The sequence below is a fragment of the Ranitomeya imitator genome, chromosome 6, assembly GCF_032444005.1.
Source record: "Ranitomeya imitator isolate aRanImi1 chromosome 6, aRanImi1.pri, whole genome shotgun sequence".
Classification (NCBI taxonomy): Eukaryota; Metazoa; Chordata; class Amphibia; order Anura; family Dendrobatidae; genus Ranitomeya; species Ranitomeya imitator.
The window spans coordinates 310385654-310406303 of record NC_091287.1 but is presented as its reverse complement, the minus strand read 5'-3'; the positions used below and the strand labels follow the sequence as shown (position 1 = coordinate 310406303).

Genomic DNA, 20650 nt, shown 5'->3' with positions numbered 1-20650 from the left:
GAAACAACACCTTGGACCACTGAGCAATAGTCCAGTTCTTTTTCTCCTTGGCCCAGGTAAGACGCTTCTGGCGTTGTCTATTGGTCATGAGTGGCTTGACACAAGGAGTGCAACACTTGTAGCCAATGTCCTGGTTACCTTTGTGTGTGGAGGCTCTTGAAGCAATGACTCCAGCAGCAGTCCGCTCCTTGTGAATCTCCTCAAAGTTTTTGAATGGCTTAATAATCCTTTCAAGGCTGCGGTTATCCCGATTGCTTGTGCAGCTTTTTCTACCATACTTTTTCCTTCCACTCAACCTTCCATTAATATGCTTCGATACAGCACTCTGTGAACAGCCAGCTTCTTTAGCATTGACCTTTTGTGGCTTACCCTCCTTGTGGAGTGTGTCAATGACTGTCTTTACTTCTGTCAGCAGTCCTCCCCATGATTGTGGAGACTACTGAAACAGACTTAGGGACCTTTTTAAATGCTTAGGATGCCTTTGCAGGTGTGTTTTGTTAATTATTCTAATTTACTGAGCTAATGACTTTTGGGTTTTCATTGGCTGTAAGCCATATCCATCAACATTAACAGAAATAAACACGTGAAATAGATCGCTCTGTTTGTAATGACTATATAATATGAGTTTCACTTTTTGTATTGAATAACTGAAATAAATTAACACTTTGATGATATTCTAATTTAGTGAGTGTCAGTCCTTTTAGAAAAAGAACAGTTATCTGAATAGCTCTACTAAATAACATTGGTCCAAGTGATGTCTATCTTTCAACTTTCAGCACGCAGCAAAAATACGGTGTTATGTCAGCCTTAAAGAGTATTTTCTATTGATGGCTATTTTCTACATATTATATAGAACATCAGTCCAGAACTGATGTAGAAAAACTTTCAGACTTGCAACATATTTCAAACTACACAAGTCCTTTATCATACACTGATGTGATATAGAACCTGTATGCCTGTATACTTTGAAACACTGCACACTTTTTAAAACTTCATACGATGGCCATTTTTCATTAAAGTCTAGATTTTATAGATGTGCTGGACTGACGTTTTATGTATGTTGAAGCTGCCTTTGAAACTACTGATGAGCCCATCACTCCAAGGTTTACCAAGCAAAGATTTAAAGGAGTTAGATCAGCAGCCTGCAAGTTACTGCTATTTTACACACACCTTGGTATACGTTGCCCCAACATATAAAAACGGTATTTATTCATAGTGTTCTAAAGCTTACTATTTGCCTCTAAGAGGTGGTTACAGATATTAGTAACTTATGTCTTTTAATGCATTTTCAATCAAAATTTTGCATTCTCCCAATAGACAGATATATCTTTTTCCACCAGGGTGACTATGTACAACGTTTCCAGCAGAGAAATCAAAACCTATCTAGAACAGTACCGATTTCCTCCTGTAGTTCATCTATTGCATCCAATTCTCCATTCATCATCACATTGTTTATATACTGGAACCTGCTTACTTCCACATTTATACAGCCCGCCTTCTAGACTTCCATCAAATTTTAATTATACCGTAGCAGGGTAAATAGTCAAAAATCTGAGCAATTGGCATACCGTATATGATAAGTATATAAAGAAATTATGTTACTAAATTAGAGTAGATGGATCCTGCAGCGCCAAAACATGCGTTGGGGCTGATGCCTTTACAGGTTTAAAGGTACATTCTGCTATGAGTTCATTCTTGTACTGTATATAACTATGCCTACCATTTGTAATCAGGTTCATGTAGATTTCTTATGGCTCTATGCACTTTTTATCCTTCTTTTTATGGATCAACATTAGAGTTATGCCTTTTTCATCTTAAACCCTGGTCCACATGGCCCTACTTAATTAATATTTCATATATATTACATTTATCTCTGTTTATTTACCATAATATTTTATTTATGTTTATTTACCATAATATTTGGCTCATTATGAATATATGTGTATTTAGATTATGCTGATTTTCATTTATGGCACATTTCTGTAAACCATTGTCACCATACATATTATATTGCCTGTAACCATTATCCCTGTTATGTTGTCCTTTTGCCCATTGTGATTCTATTTTTAAAAGGAACCTGTCAGCAGTTTTGACCGATATAAGATGCGGCCACTGCCATTCAGGGCTTATCTACAGCATTCTAGAATGCTGTAGATAAGCCACAGGTCTGACCTGCAAGTGAAGAAAAATCATTTTTATTATACTCACCTCGGAAGGCGATGCTGTCCGGTCCGGGTCTGACGCCTCCCATCTTCTTGCGATGCCGCCCTCCTGCTTCTTCATCGCTCCTCGGCATCGTGTTCCTGTGCAGGCATACTTATCTGCTCTATTGAGGACAGCGTAAAGTACTGTAGTGCGCAGATGCTGGGCCTCTCTGACCTTTCCCAGCGCCTGCGCACTGCAGTACTTTGCTCTGCCCTCAACAGGGCAGATAAGTAAGCCTGCGCAGGAGCGCGATGCCGGGGAGCGATGAAGAAGCAGGAGGGCGGCGTCGCAAGAAGATGGGAGGCGCCGGACCTGCGACACCCATCGGACCGGAAGTTTGTAGGGTCCAGGAGGTAAACCAGAAAGTGCTTTATTTTATAACAAATGACAGTGAAAAAAGTACTGTGTAAGTGACTCCTTGTTATCCTTACCAGGTGTGAGACATTACTTAAAGGAAGCATTAGTGAGCATGATTGCCGTACATGCGGAGGTAGGTTTGTTTCATACTTTTGACTGGCCAGAACTCACTTATTTCTTTCCATGAATGTTTCCCATATAAAAAAAAAATAACTGGTCCCATTTCTAGTACAACTGTCAGAACCAAGCCTAAATGAAACTTCTGACATTCATTTTCATTGATGATTTCAGGTCTTCTCAATTTCTAAACAACTGGTCCCGCGAGTAATGGCAAGGATCGTGGAAGCCGTAGGGGAGGAGCTTTGTCGCCTAATGCAATGCGTGTCATCCTTTAGTAGGAATGGAGCTTTGCAAGTAAATCCTCTATGTTCCATTTTTGTTACTGTGGTAATGTTGAAAAGCAACTTCTAACTAATGAGGCAGTACCAACAAAAATGCTCATGTTCTGAAAATAAAAATACTGTCCAATTCAAAAAGTAAATTTTTTTTTATAAAGTTATGGAGACTCCAAGGGCTCAAGCAGATGGCCATTTTAATGATATGAGTTCTATCCGTGAACAATAAAAAAATATGATTCATGGAAGAAGGTTAAAAAATCAGGTCATAAAAGGGTTTAAATACACTTGTTCAAAAAAAAAAAGGGAACATTAAAATACCACATGCTTGATATCACTAAATTAAATATTCCAGTGGCAAATCTGTATTCATTACATAGTGGAATGTGTTGAGAACAGTAAAACATAAACATGATCAACGTAAATCAAAATTAATATCCCTTGGAGGTCTGGATTTAGAATTATATGGAAAAGCAAAGAAAAGGAAATGATGCTCAGTAGTGTATGTGGCCTCCACGTGCCTGTATGACCTCCAGTCCCTACAATACCTGGGCATGATCCTGATGAGGCAGCGAATGTTCTCCTGAGTGATCTCCTCCCAAACCTGGATTAAAGCATCCGCCAACTCCTGGACAGTGTCTGGTGCAACGTGACGTTGGTGGATGGTGCGAGACATGATGTCCCAGATGTGTTCAATCGGATTCAGGTCTGGGGAACGGGCGGGCCAGTCCATAGCTTCAATGCCTTCATCTTGCAGGAACTGTTGACACACTCCAGCCACATGAGGCCTAGCATTGTCATGCATCAAAAGGAACCTAGGACCCAGTGCGCCTGCATATGGTCTCACAATGGGTCTGAGCATATCATCCCAGGACCTCTGGTTAGCACTAGCTGTCCTCCAACGAAATGCCTCCCCACTCCATTATTGAGCCACTGCCAAACTGGTCATGTTGGAGGATGCTGCGGGCAGCAGAACGTTCTCCATGACGTCCCCAGACTTTGTTGTGTCTATCACATGTGCTCAGTGTGAACATAAACTCATCTGTGAAGCGCTCAGGGCACCAATGTTGAATCTGCCAATCTTGGTGTTCTCTGGCAAATGCTAATTTCCCTGCAAGGTGTTAGGCTGTAAGCCCAACACCCACTTGTGGATGTTGGCCCATCATACCACTCTCATGGAGTCTGTTTCTGACAGTTTGAGCAGACACATGGATATTAGTGGCCTGATGGAGGTAATTTTGCAGGATTCTGGCACTACCCCTCCTGTTACTCCTTGCACAAAGGAGGAGGTAGCGGTCCCGCTCCTAGGTTGTTGCCCTCCTACAGCCCCCTCCACGTCTCCTCGTATCTGCTCCATGCTCTGGACACTGTGCTGATACACAAGTACTCTTCTTACCACAGCTCACATTGATGTGCGATTTTGGATGAGCTGCACTACCTAAGCATCTTCTGTTCATTTTAAACACTGCCTCTTGCTACTGTACAATACCTCTAGGGATGAGAGCAATAACAAAATTCAAAAGTGACCAAAACGGCCAACAAGGATGAGAACAGAGAAATGGTCTGTGATCACCACCTGCAGAACCACTCCTTTTTATAGGGGTTGTCTTGCTAATTGCCTATAATTTCTACCTGTGGTCTGTTCCATTTGCACAACATCAGAAGAAATTGACAGAAGTGTGATTGACTTGGAGTTACATTGTGTTGTTTAAATGTGCCCTTTATTTTTTTCAGAAGTGTACATATTAGTTTTTAAAACTATTCCATAGCATCCTGTTCAAGATGTATGTATAAAGTTAGGTCCAGAAATATGTGGACAGTGACACAATTTTTTTCATTTTAGCTATTTTTACTTAGACATATTCAAGATACAGTTAAATAATCAATACGGGCTTAAAGTGCAGAATCTCAGCTTTAATTTGAGGGTATTCACATCCTAATTGGAGTAAGGATTTAGGAATCACAACTCTTTAATATGTGGCTGCCTCTTTTTAAGGGCCCAAAGAGAATTAAACAAATATCTTAAAACTTCTTTAATAGGCTGTATGGGATATTCCCTCGTTAATAAATCCTCAATTAAGCATCTAAAAGGTCTGGAACGGATTCCAGGCTTTGCATTTGGAAGCTGTTGCTGTGATCCCTCAAGATGCAGTTATAGGAGCTCTCAGTGGAAGAAAAACAGGCCATCATTGTCACGGCCACTCCTTCTGCGGCTGTGCCTGCTGCCGGGACCACCGCCGCGCCCTCCGCTCATACTTACCCGCTGCGGCGCGCTCCTCCTGCAGGCACGCGTGCGCACCGCCCACTCCAGCGCTTCCTCTTTCTGATTTACAGGCGCTCTGTATCTCCTCTGTGATCCCGGAGGACCGTGACCCGGAAGTCCTTCAGCACTCCATGTATTTAAGGCGATTCCTTTCTCTGATCTTTGCCTGTCTGTCATTTGTGCTTCTGTGACTCAGGTCCACCTTTGTCTTTGCTCTGCCTGTTCTAAGTCTCCGCTCTGTACAGCCAGTTCAGCTTCTCTGCCTTTCCCAGGCTTCCTTGTCTCCTTGTCCAGTCCTGCCTTCCCAGTGTCCGCTCCGTACTCTGTTAGTCTGGTGTCTCTGTCCTGTCCTGCTTCCTTTGGGTCTTCCCCTTCCCAGTGCTCCTTTGGTCTCGCCTGTATTCAGCTCTTACCAAACTGTACTTCATCTTACCCCGCTCTGTCCGTCCTACGCCAAGCTTCTCTATTTTGTACCTCCTACTACCTGTCTCCGGGTTCCAACTTCTGCGGCAATAGTCTCCCTTGGGTCTGCCCCTAACGGTCCCTGTATAGGGGGTGATCTACCTGGTCAACTCACCCTTGGGAGGTTCGTTGTCGTGGATCTGCGTGTCCACTCCAGGTGTTCCAAAAGATCTCACAATCATTAAGCTGGAACCCAATAAGAAATCCATAATGGAGAAAGCAGAAATGTTAAGAGTGACCAAATCAACAGTTTAGTACATTCTGAAAAAAAGAGCAAAATGGTGAGCTTGGGAACTCAAGAAACCCTGGATGTCCAAGGAAGATGTGGATGATCTTGGAATCCTTTCCATGGTGAATTAAAACCCCTTCACAAAATTCACCCAAGTGAAGAAAGCTCTTCAGGAAGTAGGTGTTTCAGCAAATAAGTCTGTCATAAAGAAAAGACTTGATGAGAGCAAATACAAAGGGTTCAAATGTGCAATTCATTAATCGGCTTTAAAAATGGAAAAGCCAGATTAGACTTGAGGGAAAAAAACATCTAAAAAATCCAGCCAGTTCTGGAAAAGCATTTTTTGGACAAATGAATCAAAGATCAACCTGTACCAGGATGATGGGAAGGAAAAAGTAGGGAGAAGGCTTGGAACGGCTCAGGGTCCGAATCACACAACATCCTCTTTTAAATATGGCGGAGGCAGTGTGATGGCATTGGCATATATGGCTTCCAATGGCACTGGGTCACTAGTGTTTATTGCTGATGTGGCTGAAGACAGAAGCAGCTGGATGACTTCTGAAGTGTACAGGGATATACTTTCTGCTCAGATTCAGCCAAATGCAGCAGAGTTGATTGGTTGATTCCTCACAGTACAGATGGATAATGATCCCAACGATAGTGCAGAAGCAACACAAGAGGTTTTTTTTTTAAGGCAAACAAGTGGAACATTCGGCAATTGCCAAATCAGTCGCCAGATCTCAACACCATCGGCCATGCATTTCACATGCTGAAGACAAAACAGAATGCAGAAAGACCCACAAACAAATAAGAACTGAAGTCAACTGCAATAAAAGTTCTACATACCCCTGTTAAAATGACAGGTTTTTTTGCAATGTAAAGAAATTATATAAGCTTTAATGTCACCCAAATTTTATAGAAATCTATTCAGAAGCAAAAAATAATTTTTAAAAGAAGATAAAAGATCTAAACTAAAGTAATGTGCTGTGTGAACACCCTCATATAGATGGGGATGTGGTTGTGTTCACAAATACTCAAGTACATTTAAATTGTGTTAAATAGTAGTCATTACACCCCTGCCATCATTTAACATTATTCTGATTAACCCCATATACAGTTTAGTTGTTCTATTTTTCCTGACAAATTCTTAGTTTCATTTTCCAGCAAAAGCCATGGTCCTTAAAGGAGTTGTCCGGTCCAAATCGATAAGTCTTCAATCACTCTGTGTGAATGCAGACTTCCGAATCCCCCAGCGCACGCACTGTGCGCTGTGGGGAGTCGCCGGTTTCAGACCCGGGACCAGAGAATATGTATGAGTTATACCTACTCCCGGGCAGTGGGTGCGGCCTCGCTCTATACACTGTTCCATCTAGTCAGTCATTCCCACTGCCCATCCACATCACTAGACACGGCATGGCCTTGCTGAGTACAAGTGTATGGAGGAAGGCTGCGCCCACTGGCCAGCAATATGAATTAACTCATACATATCCTCCAGTCCCAGGTGTGAAACTGGTGAATTCCCACAGTGCACACTGCGTGCTCTGGGGAGATTCATAAGGCTGCAGTCACACAGCGTGAATGCAGACTTATCGATTTGGACCAACAACCCCTTTAAACGGCTTACAACATAGCAAAGGGATCTCATTGTTGAACGTTATCAGTCATTAGAAGGATACAAAACCTTTCCAATGCATTAGATCTAACATGGAGCATTGTGAAAGATGGTCATCAAGTGGCATAAATTTGGCACAACAGTGACATTACCTAAAACTTGTTGTCTTTGAAACATTGATGAAAAAATAAGAAGAAAACTGAGGCTGCCAAGAGGCCTACGGTAACATTAAAGTAGCTGCAGGAATTTTTTGGCAAGCACTGGTTGCATACTGCATATAACAGTCTCCCGTATTCTTCATAAGTCTAGTGTGTGGGATAGGATGGCAAGAAGGAAGCCTTTTCTTAGTAAAAAAAAAAAAAAATCCAAGCCCAGCTATGTGACTGCACTAGAGCTTCTTGGGTACTTTTTGTGTCTCTAAATTACAAAGTTTTGATTTCTTTTATTAGGCACGCCTGGAGATATCTGCACTGAAAGACGTTGTATCTATTTATTTGACCGATGAGATCAGGTAAGTTTAACAGTCTGCCAACTAAATGTAGCAAAATAAATATCGAAGTCAAGTTTAGCTTTGAGATTATCATGACCCCACCTTGATATAAAGTACCTATCATTACAAAAATCAAATTATGATCACAATCCTGCCTTAGGCAGTTATAGACATTTATTAAATTTAGTTCTGCCTGATAGATAGATAGAGAGATAGATCGATAGATAGAAATTGATGATCTAGTATTTGTAGAAATGCTCATATAGGCCCATTTAGACAGGTTGGCAAATGCCCAATGAAATAACAATGTACTTATTTGTTTTGTGCCATGATGAGCCAGCTTACAAAAATCATCATTCTTGGCAGCACATTGTTGTTAAGCAGTCGGGAATCATGCCATTTAAACCCAGCATTAGTTCCCAATCTGTTTACCAGGTGATGCTTAGGCAATTGGGACTTTTTCATCCCAGGTATAATTAGTTAGGCACACAATAGTTTTTATTATAAATGAGTTCTTGTTTCGCCATTCTTTCTCTGTTGTCCTCTTGTGCATTTCTGATTGTACCGCCAAAGTGTCCGCACTCATTTTAAGCAGTGTGCGCTCTATCGGGATGTTACTGCAGACTTGTGAATCCTCACATCGCGAGCGGTATCCGCTATGAGTATTCTCTGGTGTCTGCAGAGAGAAAGAGCAGTCACGTGACTGCAAGTACGCAATTTGCATACTCCTGGCCACATTCTGACTAGACGTGCGCGGCCTTACTCAATTCACTTGTATTGAGCGAAGCCGCACAGTCTAGTCAGGATGTGGTTGGCAGTGTGCATATCGCACACTTGTGGTCACATGACCGCTCAGTCTGTCCATAGACAACGGAGAATGCTTGCAATGCGCGATGTGAGGAGTCGCAAGTCTGCAGTCACATAGCATAGTGAGGACTCCAGCACTGTTTCAAAATCCTCTCCATTATCCATAGAAAGACAGCAGTGATTGACACCATGCCTTCCACAGCAACAGCTAAGATTAAGTATAACTCGGATCTCTGCTATCTCCAACTCTGCTCCCAATTATTGTTGATTCAGATGTCCCAACTACAGCACGTGATGGCTGCAACCAATCACTGGGCTCAGTGGTCTTGTGCAGTCTATATCCACATGGCTGCTGAGATCAGTGTTATGCTGCAGTAGATGGAGAGTATGGTGGCTAAGTTTAATATTTTTAAACTGGGCAAATCTGTAACGGTCAACTCATATAAAGTAAAGGTAACTCACATAGGCTTAGAGGGTTTATCCAGTCTAAGAAGAAAAGCCTGCAGACCGCTGAATTCTGACGTGCACACTGTCACGATTGCCCTGTATTCCCCATGCGAGTGGGTCATCATGTGACTGTTTGTGTGTGACTTGCATAATTGCTATAATGTAGTAGCTCGACTCTCCACTGCTTCTCAATGATCTAGCGGATGAGTCTAGTTGGCAACAGGCCTCAAGTATGCAAATCACAAACGTACAGTCACATGACCACCCATTTGCACAGGGATATAGGGAAATAGTGACAGTGGGGGCATTGCACACATTCACAATTCTTCATTCAGAATGACTTTTCTTCCTAGACTGGACAACCCCCTTATATAGGATGCGGAGATTGACCCCAGGCACTGCCACCAGAAATCCATGTTACTGCCCATTGTATTTTAAGATTTATGTCCTTTCTGCTTATATCTCAGGTGTACTTTTGACCAAGCACTGGAGGCCATTCCCCAGCTTTCAAATGGGAGTGACAAAAAGTAAGTATATTTAATTATTTGACTCTTATATAGTTTGCTAAAAAACTTCTTCTAACTTCATATTTTTAATCTGGAGATTAATTATTGAATTATATTATATAGTATATGATGAAAACCCAAAAAAACTGTGTTCATGGTCATCCTCTCATGTCCTTCTCAGAAGCATTTTTATTTCTCTGACATATAACATGTGGGTTGAGTCTGGATAATATTTGCTGCTTTTTATGTTAATTTTTCACTTGCTTAATAGCAACAGACGGCAAACTATTACTACTAAATTTTTAGTTTTTAGTTTTGTTTTTTTTTCCATAATTGAAGGGTTCAGCAACAGAATTTTAACCCTGCCTGACTGACCCTTCCTAGTGGGACATTATAAGGTTAAGAACCTGGACTGATGTGATACATGTTATTTTTTATATGGGCATGGATTTGCTGGTAGGGATTTGTGCTTTACTACTGTTATAAGGCTTGTACTTTACAATTTCATTTTCTAAATTCTATCCTCCCCAGCAATACCAATTCCTAAGAGATGCAATAGCACTAGCACTTTATGATTAGCATTTCTTTATACTAATATATTTACACTCTGTCCAGGATTTACTTCCCCTATCCTCTACACTAGATATATGGAGGGTTATTTCTTTTCTGTTCCCACTAAGCCTTTTATTTCATCTTGTCCTCATATATAAGATTTTTGAATCTATATATCTGTTCTTATATGTGTATTCTCAATAAAATGGTGTATCGTCCTCCCGGCCCCTCTCATCAGTTCCTGGATCACTTTGCCACCTGGCTTCCACACTTTCTCTCCTGTGACACCCCCACCCTTATCATGGGTGATTTCAACATCCCCATTGCCTCTCCCCTCTCCCCATCTGCTTCTCACCTTTTATCTCTATCCTCCTCTTTTGGCCTCTCGCAGCATACTAACTCTCCAACACATGAAGATGGAAACTCCCTTGACTTGGTCTTCTCCCGACTTTGCTCAGTGGATGACTTCACAAACTCCCCTCTCCCGCTCTCTGACCACAACCTTCTTTCATTCTCTATCAAGAACTGCCATCCCGCTCAGGTCACCCCCACTTTCCACACCTATAGAAACATACAGGCCATTAACACCCAGAAACTTATGATGAACTTGCAGTCCTCATTGGCCCCTATTTCCTCCATCTCATGTCCTGATTCTGCATTGAAGCATTACAATGAAACCCTGCAAAGTGCTCTGGATGAAGCTGCTCCTCCTATACATAAAACAACTCGGCACAGACGGCAACAACCGTGGCACACGCTGCAAACACGTTTCCTGCAGCGGTGCTCCAGGTGCGCAGAACGTCTGTGGAGAAAATCTAATCTACCCGAAGATTTCATCCATTATAAGTTCATGCTAAAGACATACAATTCTGCCCTTCACCTCTCCAAACAAACCTACTTCAACACCCTCATCACCTCCCTGTCCAATAACCCTAAACGTCTCTTTGACACGTTCCAGTCCCTACTCAACCCAAGAGAGCAGGCCCCAACCACGGATCTCCGTGCTGACGATCTGGCCAATTACTTCAAAGAAAAAATTGACCACATTCGACAGGAAATCATCTCCCAATCTCTTCATACCATGCACTGTCCTCCCTCCCCCACTGCATCTAGTTCACTCTCTGACTTTGAAGCAGTTACAGAAGAAGAAGTAAGCAGGCTCCTTGCATCTTCTCGCCCGACCACTTGCACCAGTGACCCCATTCCGTCACATCTCCTCCAGTCCCTTTCCCCGGCTATCGCCTCTCACCTAACAAAAATATTCAACCTTTCCCTCACTTCCGGTATTTTTCCCTCCTCATTTAAGCATGCCATCATACATCCATTACTTAAAAAACCATCCCTCGATCAAAACTGTGCCGCTAATTATAGACCTGTCTCTAATCTTCCCTTCATCTCTAAACTCCTCGAACGCCTGGTCCACTCCCGTCTTACCCGCTATCTCTCAGATAACTCTCTTCTCGACCCTCTTCAATCTGGCTTCCGCTCTTTACACTCTACTGAAACTGCCCTCATTAAAGTCTCTAATGACCTACTAACAGCTAAATCTAATGGTCACTACTCCATGCTAATTCTCTTGGATCTCTCTGCAGCATTCGACACTGTGGATCATCAGCTCCTCCTCACTATGCTCCGCTCCATCGGCCTCAAGGACACCGTTCTCTCCTGGTTCTCCTCCTATCTCTCTGACCGATCCTTCACTGTATGTTTTGCTGGTTCCTCCTCCTCTCACCTTCCCCTTACTGTTGGGGTTCCTCAAGGATCAGTCCTAGGCCCCCTACTCTTCTCGTTGTATACTGCCCCTATTGGACAAACAATAAGTAGATTTGGTTTCCAGTACCATCTCTATGCTGACGACACCCAATTATACACTTCTGCTCCCGATATCACACCGACCTTTTTAGAAAACACCAGTGATTGTCTTACCGCTGTCTCTAACATCATGTCCTCCCTCTATCTGAAACTAAACCTGTCAAAAACTGAACTCCTCGTGTTCTCTCCCTCTACTAACCTACCTTTGCCTGACATTGCCATCTCCGTGTGCGGTTCCACCATTACTCCAAAGCAACATGCCCGCTGCCTTGGGGTCATCCTTGATTCTGACCTTTCATTCACCCCCTACATCCGATCACTGGCTCGCTCTTCTTACCTGCATCTCAAAAACATTTCTAGAATTCGCCCTTTTCTTAATTTCGACTCTGCAAAAACTCTGACTGTTTCACTTATTCATTCTCGTCTGGACTATTGTAACTCTCTACTAATCGGTCTCCCTCTTGCAAAACTCTCCCCGCTCCAATCTGTCCTGAATGCTGCAGCCAGGATCATATTCCTCACCAACCGTTACACCGATGCCTCTACCCTGTGCCAGTCATTACACTGGCTACCCATCCACTCCAGAATCCAGTACAAAACTACTACCCTCATCCACAAAGCACTCCATGGCTCAGCACCACCCTACATCTCCTCCCTGGTATCAGTCTACCACCCTACCCGTGCCCTCCGCTCCGCTAATGACCTCAGGTTAGCATCCTCAATAATCAGAACCTCCCACTCCCGTCTCCAAGACTTTACACGTGCTGCGCCGATTCTTTGGAATGCACTACCTAGGTTAATACGATTAATCCCCAATCCCCACAGTTTTAAGCGTGCCCTAATAACTCATTTGTTCAGACTGGCCTACCGCCTCAATGCATTAACCTAACGATCCCTGTGTGGCCTATTTATAATAAAAAAAAAAAAAAAAAAAGGTTCCTCGCATCATGTTCTCATACACTTTATGCAGTATTAGCCCTCTGTGTCTGTACTGCTACATACTTAGGCAGGTAACTGGTTCATGCAGCTTTACATGAACACCTGAGCCTTACACTATAGCTGGTCCGAATAACTAAAGCAATTGTTACCATCCACCTCTCGTGTCTCCCCTTTTCCCCATAGTTTGTAAGCTTGCGAGCAGGGCCCTCACTCCTCCTGGTATCTGTTTTGAACTGTATTTCTGTTATGCTGTAATGTCTATTGTCTGTACAAGTCCCCTCTATAATTTGTAAAGCGCTGCGGAATATGTTGGCGCTATATAAATAAAATTATTATTATTTATATTAATAAGACCATTACTTTTTTGCCGTTGGTTTAAAACTTCTGGTGTAAAGAAATGGAGGTGTCAAATACCACTAATTTTAGTGCACTAGGGTAGAATAGGGAGGTAAGAGATCTATTGTTAGTGTTTCTCTACTGTATGTGTATTATATACATATAGCTTTTCAGCACGCAGACTGTCTGTTCTCCGCAGCGCATACATACACAGTACTGTTGCATGTACAGCTCATGCATACTCCGCTCTTCTTCATGCATACATAGATCTGCTTCACAAACTCAGTTCAGCTACATCCACACACTCACAGCCCAGCTACAATACACTCAGCTTAGTTACGTCATAGAGTCATAGAATGGTAGAGTTGGAAGGGACCTCCTGGGTCATCTGGTCCAACCCCCTGCTCAAAGGAGGATTCACTAAATCATCCCAGACAAATGTCTGTTCAGCCTCTGAAGACTTCCATGGAAGGAGAACTCACCACCTCTTGTATCAGCCTGTTCCACTCATTGATCACCCTAACTGTCAAAAAGTTTTCTAATATCTAATCTGTGTCTCCTCCAATTCAATTTCATCCCATTGCTTCTAGTCTTTCCTTGTGCACATGAGAATAAAGATGATCCTTCTACAATGTGACAGCCCTTGAGATATTTGTAGGCAGCTATTAAGTCTCCTCTCAGTCTTCTTTTTTGCAAGCTAAACATTCCCAAATCCTGTAACCGTTCCTCATAGGACATGGTTTGCAGACCGGTCACCATTCTGGTCACTAATCTCTGAACTTGCTCCAGTTTGTTGATGTCCGTTTTAAATTGTGGTGCTCAAAACTGGACACAGTATTCCAGATGAGGTCTGACCAAAGACCAAAGAGGAGTAGAGGGCAATAATGACTTTGCATGATCTAGACTGTATGCTTCTGTTAATACATCTCAAAATTGCATTTACCTTTTTTGCTGCTGCATCAGACTGTTGACTCATGTTCGGTTTATGATCTATTAGTATACCCAAGTCTTTTTCACTGTTGCTTAGCCCTATTCCTCCCATTCTGTATATGTTTTTTTCATTTTTATTGCCCAGATGTAGCACTTTGCATTTTTCCTTGTTAAAAACCATTCTGTTGCTGCCCACTGCTCCAGTTTATTTATATCTTTTTGAATCCTCTCACTCTCTTCTCTAGTATTAGCTATCCCTCCTAAATTTGTGTCATCAGCAAATTTAATCAGTGTACCCTCAATTCCTTCATCTAAATCATTGATAAAGATGTTTAACAATACAGGGCCCAGGACAGAACCCTGTGGTACCCCACTTGGAACATTCTTCCAACTGGATGTGCAGCCATTTACGACCACTCTTTGGGTCCGATCACTAAGCCAGTTATCAATCCACTAAACAGTTGCCGTGTCCATTCCATACTTAGTCATTTTTTCCACGATGTCTCAGTGGATAGCATTGCAGCCTTCCAGCGCTGGAGTCCTGGGTTCAAATCCCACCAAGGACAACATCTGCAAGGAGTATGTTCTCCCCTTGTTTGCGTGGGTTTCCTCAGGGTACTCCGGTTTCCTCCCACATTCCAAATACATACTGATAGGGGATTGTGAGCCCCATCGGGGACAGTGATGATAATGTATGCAAACTGTAAAGCATGCAAACTGTAAATATGTTAGCGCCATATAAAAATGATTATATTATAATAAGGATGGTGTGAGATACTTTGTCAAATGCTTTGCTGAAGTCAAGATATACTATATCTACAGCATTTCCCTGATCCACCCAGTCAGTGATTCTGTCATAGAGGGAAATTAAGTTAGTCTGACATGACTTATTAGTTACAAACCCATGCTAACTCTGGTTAATCACTTCATTCTTATCCAGGTACTTCTATACATATTGTTTAATAATTTGTTCAAAGATCTTTCCTGGTATAGAAGTCAGACTCACTGACCTATAGTTCCCTGGGTCCACCTTCTTCCCCTTTTTGAAGATAGGAACAGCATTTTCTCTTCTCCAGTCTTTTGAGACTTCTCCTGTTCTTCAAGAATTTTCAAAGATTATGGAGAATGGTTCAAAAATTTCTTCTGGTATCTCCTTCAGTACTCTGGGGTGTAATTCATCTAGACCTGGAGACTTGAATTCCTTTATGTTAGCTAAGTGTTTCCTCATTCTCTTTCTGTTTATAGATATCCTGGATTCATCTATTCCTTTAATAGGACAGTGAAGATCAGTTGATGTTACATTTCCTTTCTGAGAGAAAACCGATGCAAAATAGGAATTTAAAAGTTCAGCCTTCTCAACATCCTTTCTTACCATTTCATCATTTTCATCCTGTAAAAATCCTATAGAACTTTTCTTTCTTTTAACATATCCCCAAAATCCATTTTTATTGCTTTTTACGTCTCTTGCAAGCCTTAATTCATTGTCCGCTTTAGATAATCTGATTCATGCCCTTCAGGTTCTGCAGACAGCATTATATTCTTCTTTAGATATGGCTCCCTCTTTCCATTTGATAAACATTTATTTCTTCCTTTTTAGCATGTGTTTAAGTTCCGTGTTCATTTCCTTAAATGCTTCGTATTCTTCCCTCTTTTTGGAATTGTTAACTATTGTGCTTTGAGAATCTCATTTGTCAAGATTTCCCATCCTTCATGGATTTTTTTTGTCCTAAAAGATATCCAGCCATTGGATCCCTCCGATTCTCTTTCGGAGTCCCTTAAAATATGCTTTTCTGAAATCGAATCTTGAAGTCTGAGCCTTCACAAGTCTTCCTCCTCTAATTATCCAAAATTGTAAAAAAGCATGGTCACTACCTCCAAGGGTCCCAGCCACTCTTACCTCCTCAACCATTTCCTCTCTGTTTTTATAAGGATTAGATCCAAGTTTAAACACACAGTCTATAGAGGGTTAATACATACACTGTGACACAAACTCTGGAGTTCATTCCAGGCATGTAACTGATTACATGAAAGGTAGCTTTCTCTCCTGCCCTGTACAGATCAGAGAGATCAGTGTCAGAAGGACATTGTGTCTTATTTACAGTGGGGGAAAAAAAGTATTTAGTCAGCCACCAATTGTGCAAGTTCTCTCACTTAAAAAGATGAGAGAGGCCTGTAATTGGCATTATAGGTAGACCACAACTATGAGAGTTAAAATGAGAAAACACATCCAGAAAATCATCTTGTCTGATTTGGCAAGATTTAGTTTGCAAATTATGGTGGAAAATAAGTATTAGGTCATTAACAAAAGTTCATCACAATATTTTGTTATATATCCTTTGTTGGCAATGACAGAGGTCAAACGTTTTCTGTAAGTCTTCACAAGGTTGGCACACACTGTTGTGTTATGACCTGGTGGTAAGGACAATAATGGACCTAATGGGTAAGAGCACACGGAATGACCTAATAGTTACTAATAATATAGGACGAGCTCTGAGACGTGGGAACTCTGCTGACCGCAATCCCTAATCCTATCACACACACTAGAAATAGCCGTGGATTGCTCCTAACGCTCCCTATGCAACTCGACACAGCCTAAGAAACTAGCTAGCCCTAGAGATAGAAAAATAAAGCCTACCTTCCCTCAGAGAAATTCCCCAAAGGAAAAGGCAGCCCCCCACATATAATGACTGTGAGTAAAGATGAAAATTACAAACACAGAGATGAAATAGATTTAGCACAGTGAGGCCCGACTTACTGAACAGACAGAGGATAGGAAAGGTAACTTTGCGGTCAGCACAAAACCCTACAAAAAGACCACGCAGAGGGCGCAAAAGACCCTCCGCACCGACTCACGGTGCGGAGGCGCTCCCTCTGCGTCCCAGAGCTTCCAGCAAGCAAGACAAAAATCAAAATAGCAAGCTGGACAGAAAAATAGCAAACCAGAGAAAAACAAGCAGTAACTTAGCTTCAGCTAGGAAGACAGGTCACAAGAACGATCCAGGAGAGAGCTAGACCAATACTGGAACATTGACAGGTGGCATGGAGCAATGATCTAAGTGGAGTTAAATAGAGCAGCCAGCTAACGAATTAACCTCGTCACCTGTAGAAGGAAACTCAGAAGCCGCAGCTCCACTCACAACCACCAGAGGAAGCCCATGGACAGAACCAGCCGAAGTACCATTCATGACCACAGGAGGGAGCTTGACAACAGAATTCACAACAGTACCCCCCCCTTGAGGAGGGGTCACCGAACCCTCACCAGAGCCCCCAGGCCGACCAGGACGAGCCAAATGAAAGGCACGAACCAGATCGGCAGCATGAACATCGGAGGCAAAGACCCAGGAATTATCCTCCTGACCATAACCCTTCCACGTGACCAGGTACTGGAGTTTCCGTCTCGAAATACGAGAATCCAAAATCTTCTCCACCACATACTCCAACTCCCCGTCAACCAACACCGGGGCAGGAGGATCAACGGATGGAACCACAGGTGCCACGTATCTCCGCAACAATGACCTATGGAATACATTATGGATGGCAAAAGAAGCTGGAAGGGTCAAACGAAACGACACAGGATTGAGAACCTCAGAAATCCTATATGGACCAATGAAACGAGGCTTAAATTTAGGAGAGGAAACCTTCATAGGAATATAACGAGATGACAACCAAACCAAATCCCCAACACGAAGTCGGGGACCCACACAGTGCCGGCGGTTAGCGAAACGTTGAGCCTTCTCCTGGGACAATGTCAAATTGTCCACTACATGAGTCCAAATCTGCTGCAACCTATTCACCACAGTATCTACACCAGGACAGTCCGAAGACTCAACCTGCCCTGAAGAGAAACGAGGATGGAAACCAGAATTGCAGAAAAACGGCGAAACCAAAGTAGCCGAGCTGGCCCGATAATTAAGGGCGAACTCCGCCAAAGGCAAAAAGGACACCCAATCATCCTGATCAGCAGAAACAAAGCATCTCAGATATGTTTCCAAAGTCAGATTAGTTCGTTCGGTTTGGCCATTTGTCTGAGGATGGAAAGCCGAGGAAAAAGACAAATCAATGCCCATCCTAGCACAAAAGGCTCGCCAAAACCTCGAAACAAACTGGGAACCTCTGTCCGAAACGATGTTCTCCGGAATGCCATGTAAACGAACTACATGCTGGAAAAACAATGGCACCAAATCAGAGGAGGAAGGCAATTTAGACAAGGGTACCAAATGGACCATCTTAGAGAAGCGATCACAAACCACCCAAATGACCAACATCTTTTGAGAGACAGGGAGATCCGAAATAAAATCCATAGAGATATGCGTCCAGGGCCTCTTCGGGACCGGCAAGGGCAAAAGCAATCCACTGGCACGAGAACAGCAGGGCTTAGCCCGAGCACAAGTCCCACAGGACTGCACAAAAGAACGCACATCCCGCGACAAAGACGGCCACCAAAAGGATCTAGCCACCAAATCTCTGGTACCAAAGATTCCAGGATGACCAGCCAACACCGAACAATGAACCTCAGAGATAACTTTATTCGTCCACCTATCAGGGACAAACAGTTTCTCCGCTGGGCAACGGTCAGGTCTATCAGCCTGAAATTTTTGCAGCACCCGCCGCAAATCAGGGGACAAAATCAGGGACAAAATTACGCCCTCTTTGAGAATACCCGCCGGCTCAGGAACACCCGGAGAGTCGGGCACAAAACTCTTTGACAGGGCATCAGCCTTCACATTCTTAGAGCCTGGAAGGTACGAAACCACAAAATCAAAACGGGAGAAAAATAGCAACCAACGAGATAAGTCAAATTCTTGTGATCCGTCAAGACCACCACGCGATGCTTGGCTCCTTCAAGCCAATGATGCCACTCCTCGAATGCCCACTTCATGGCCAACAACTCTCGATTGCCAACATCATAATTGCGCTCAGCAGGTGAAAACTTTCTAGAAAAGAAGGCACATGGTTTCATCACCGAGCCATCAGAACTTTTTTGCGACAAAACAGCCCCTGCTCCAATCTCAGAAGCATCAACCTCGACCTGAAACGGAAGCGAAACATCTGGCTGGCACAACACAGGGGCAGAAGAAAAACGACGCTTCAACTCCTGAAAAGCTTCCACAGCCGCAGAAGACCAATTGACCACATCAGCACCCTTCTTGGTCAAATCAGTCAACGGTTTAGCAACACTAGAAAAATTACTGATGAAGCGACGATAAAAATTAGCAAAGCCCAGGAACTTTTGCAGACTCTTCACAGATGTCGGCTGAGTCCAATCATAAATGGCCTGGACTTTAACAGGGTCCATCTCGATAGTAGAAGGGGAAAAAATGAAACCCAAAAATGAAACCTTCTGAACTCCAAAGAGACACTTTGACCCCTTCACAAACAAAGAATTCGCACGAAGGACCTGGAACACCATTCTGACCTGCTTCACGTGAGACTCCCAATCATCCGAGAAGCCCAAAATATCATCCAAATATACAATCAGGAATTTATCCAGGTACTCTCGGAAGATGTCATGCATAAAGGACTGAAATACTGATGGAGCATTGGAAAGCCCCAATGGCATAACCAGGTACTCAAAATGGCCCTCGGGCGTATTAAATGCTGTTTTCCATTCATCGCCCTGTTTAATACGCACAAGATTATACGCACCACGAAGATCTATCTTGGTGAACCAACTAGCCCCCTTAATTCGAGGAAATAAATCCGACAGCAGCGGCAAAGGGTACTGAAATTTGACTGTGATCTTATTAAGAAGGCGGTAATCAATACAAGGTCTCAAAGAACCATCCTTCTTGGCCACAAAAAAGAACCCTGCTCCCAATTGTGACGACGACGGGCGAATATGACCCTTCTCCAAGGATTCCGTTACATAACTCCGCATAGCGGCATGCTCTGGCACAGATAAATTGAACAGTCGGCCCTTAGGAAACTTACTACCAGGAATCAAATTGATAGCACAATCGCAATCCCTATGAGGAGGTAGGGCACTGGATTTGGGCTCATCAAATACATCCCGGTAATCTGACAAAAACTCCGGGACTTCAGAAGAGGTGGATGACGAAATAGACAAAAATGGAACATCACCATGTACCCCCTGACAACCCCAGCTGGACACAGACATAGATTTCCAATCCAATACTGGATTATGGACCTGTAGCCATGGCAACCCCAAAACGACCACATCATGCAGATTATGCAACACCAAAAAGCGAATATCCTCCTGATGTGCAGGAGCCATGCACATGGTCAATTGGGTCCAGTACTGAGGCTTATTCTTGGCCAAAGGCGTAGCATCAATTCCTCTCAATGGA

The 20650-nt window shown here is 42.9% G+C and overlaps 1 protein-coding gene across 2 annotated transcripts in view; it reads left to right on the top strand.

The window, feature by feature from the left end:
* Positions 1 to 20650, top strand: part of EXOC2 (exocyst complex component 2) — a 253824-nt gene that overhangs the window by 223413 nt on the left and 9761 nt on the right. For both annotated transcript variants that reach the window (XM_069730751.1, XM_069730750.1), the window contains 4 exons: positions 2640 to 2695; positions 2854 to 2976; positions 7973 to 8034; positions 9735 to 9794. In XM_069730751.1, coding sequence (XP_069586852.1) covers positions 2640 to 2695; positions 2854 to 2976; positions 7973 to 8034; positions 9735 to 9794 — 301 coding nt within the window. The remainder of the gene's footprint in view (positions 1 to 2639; positions 2696 to 2853; positions 2977 to 7972; positions 8035 to 9734; positions 9795 to 20650) is intronic.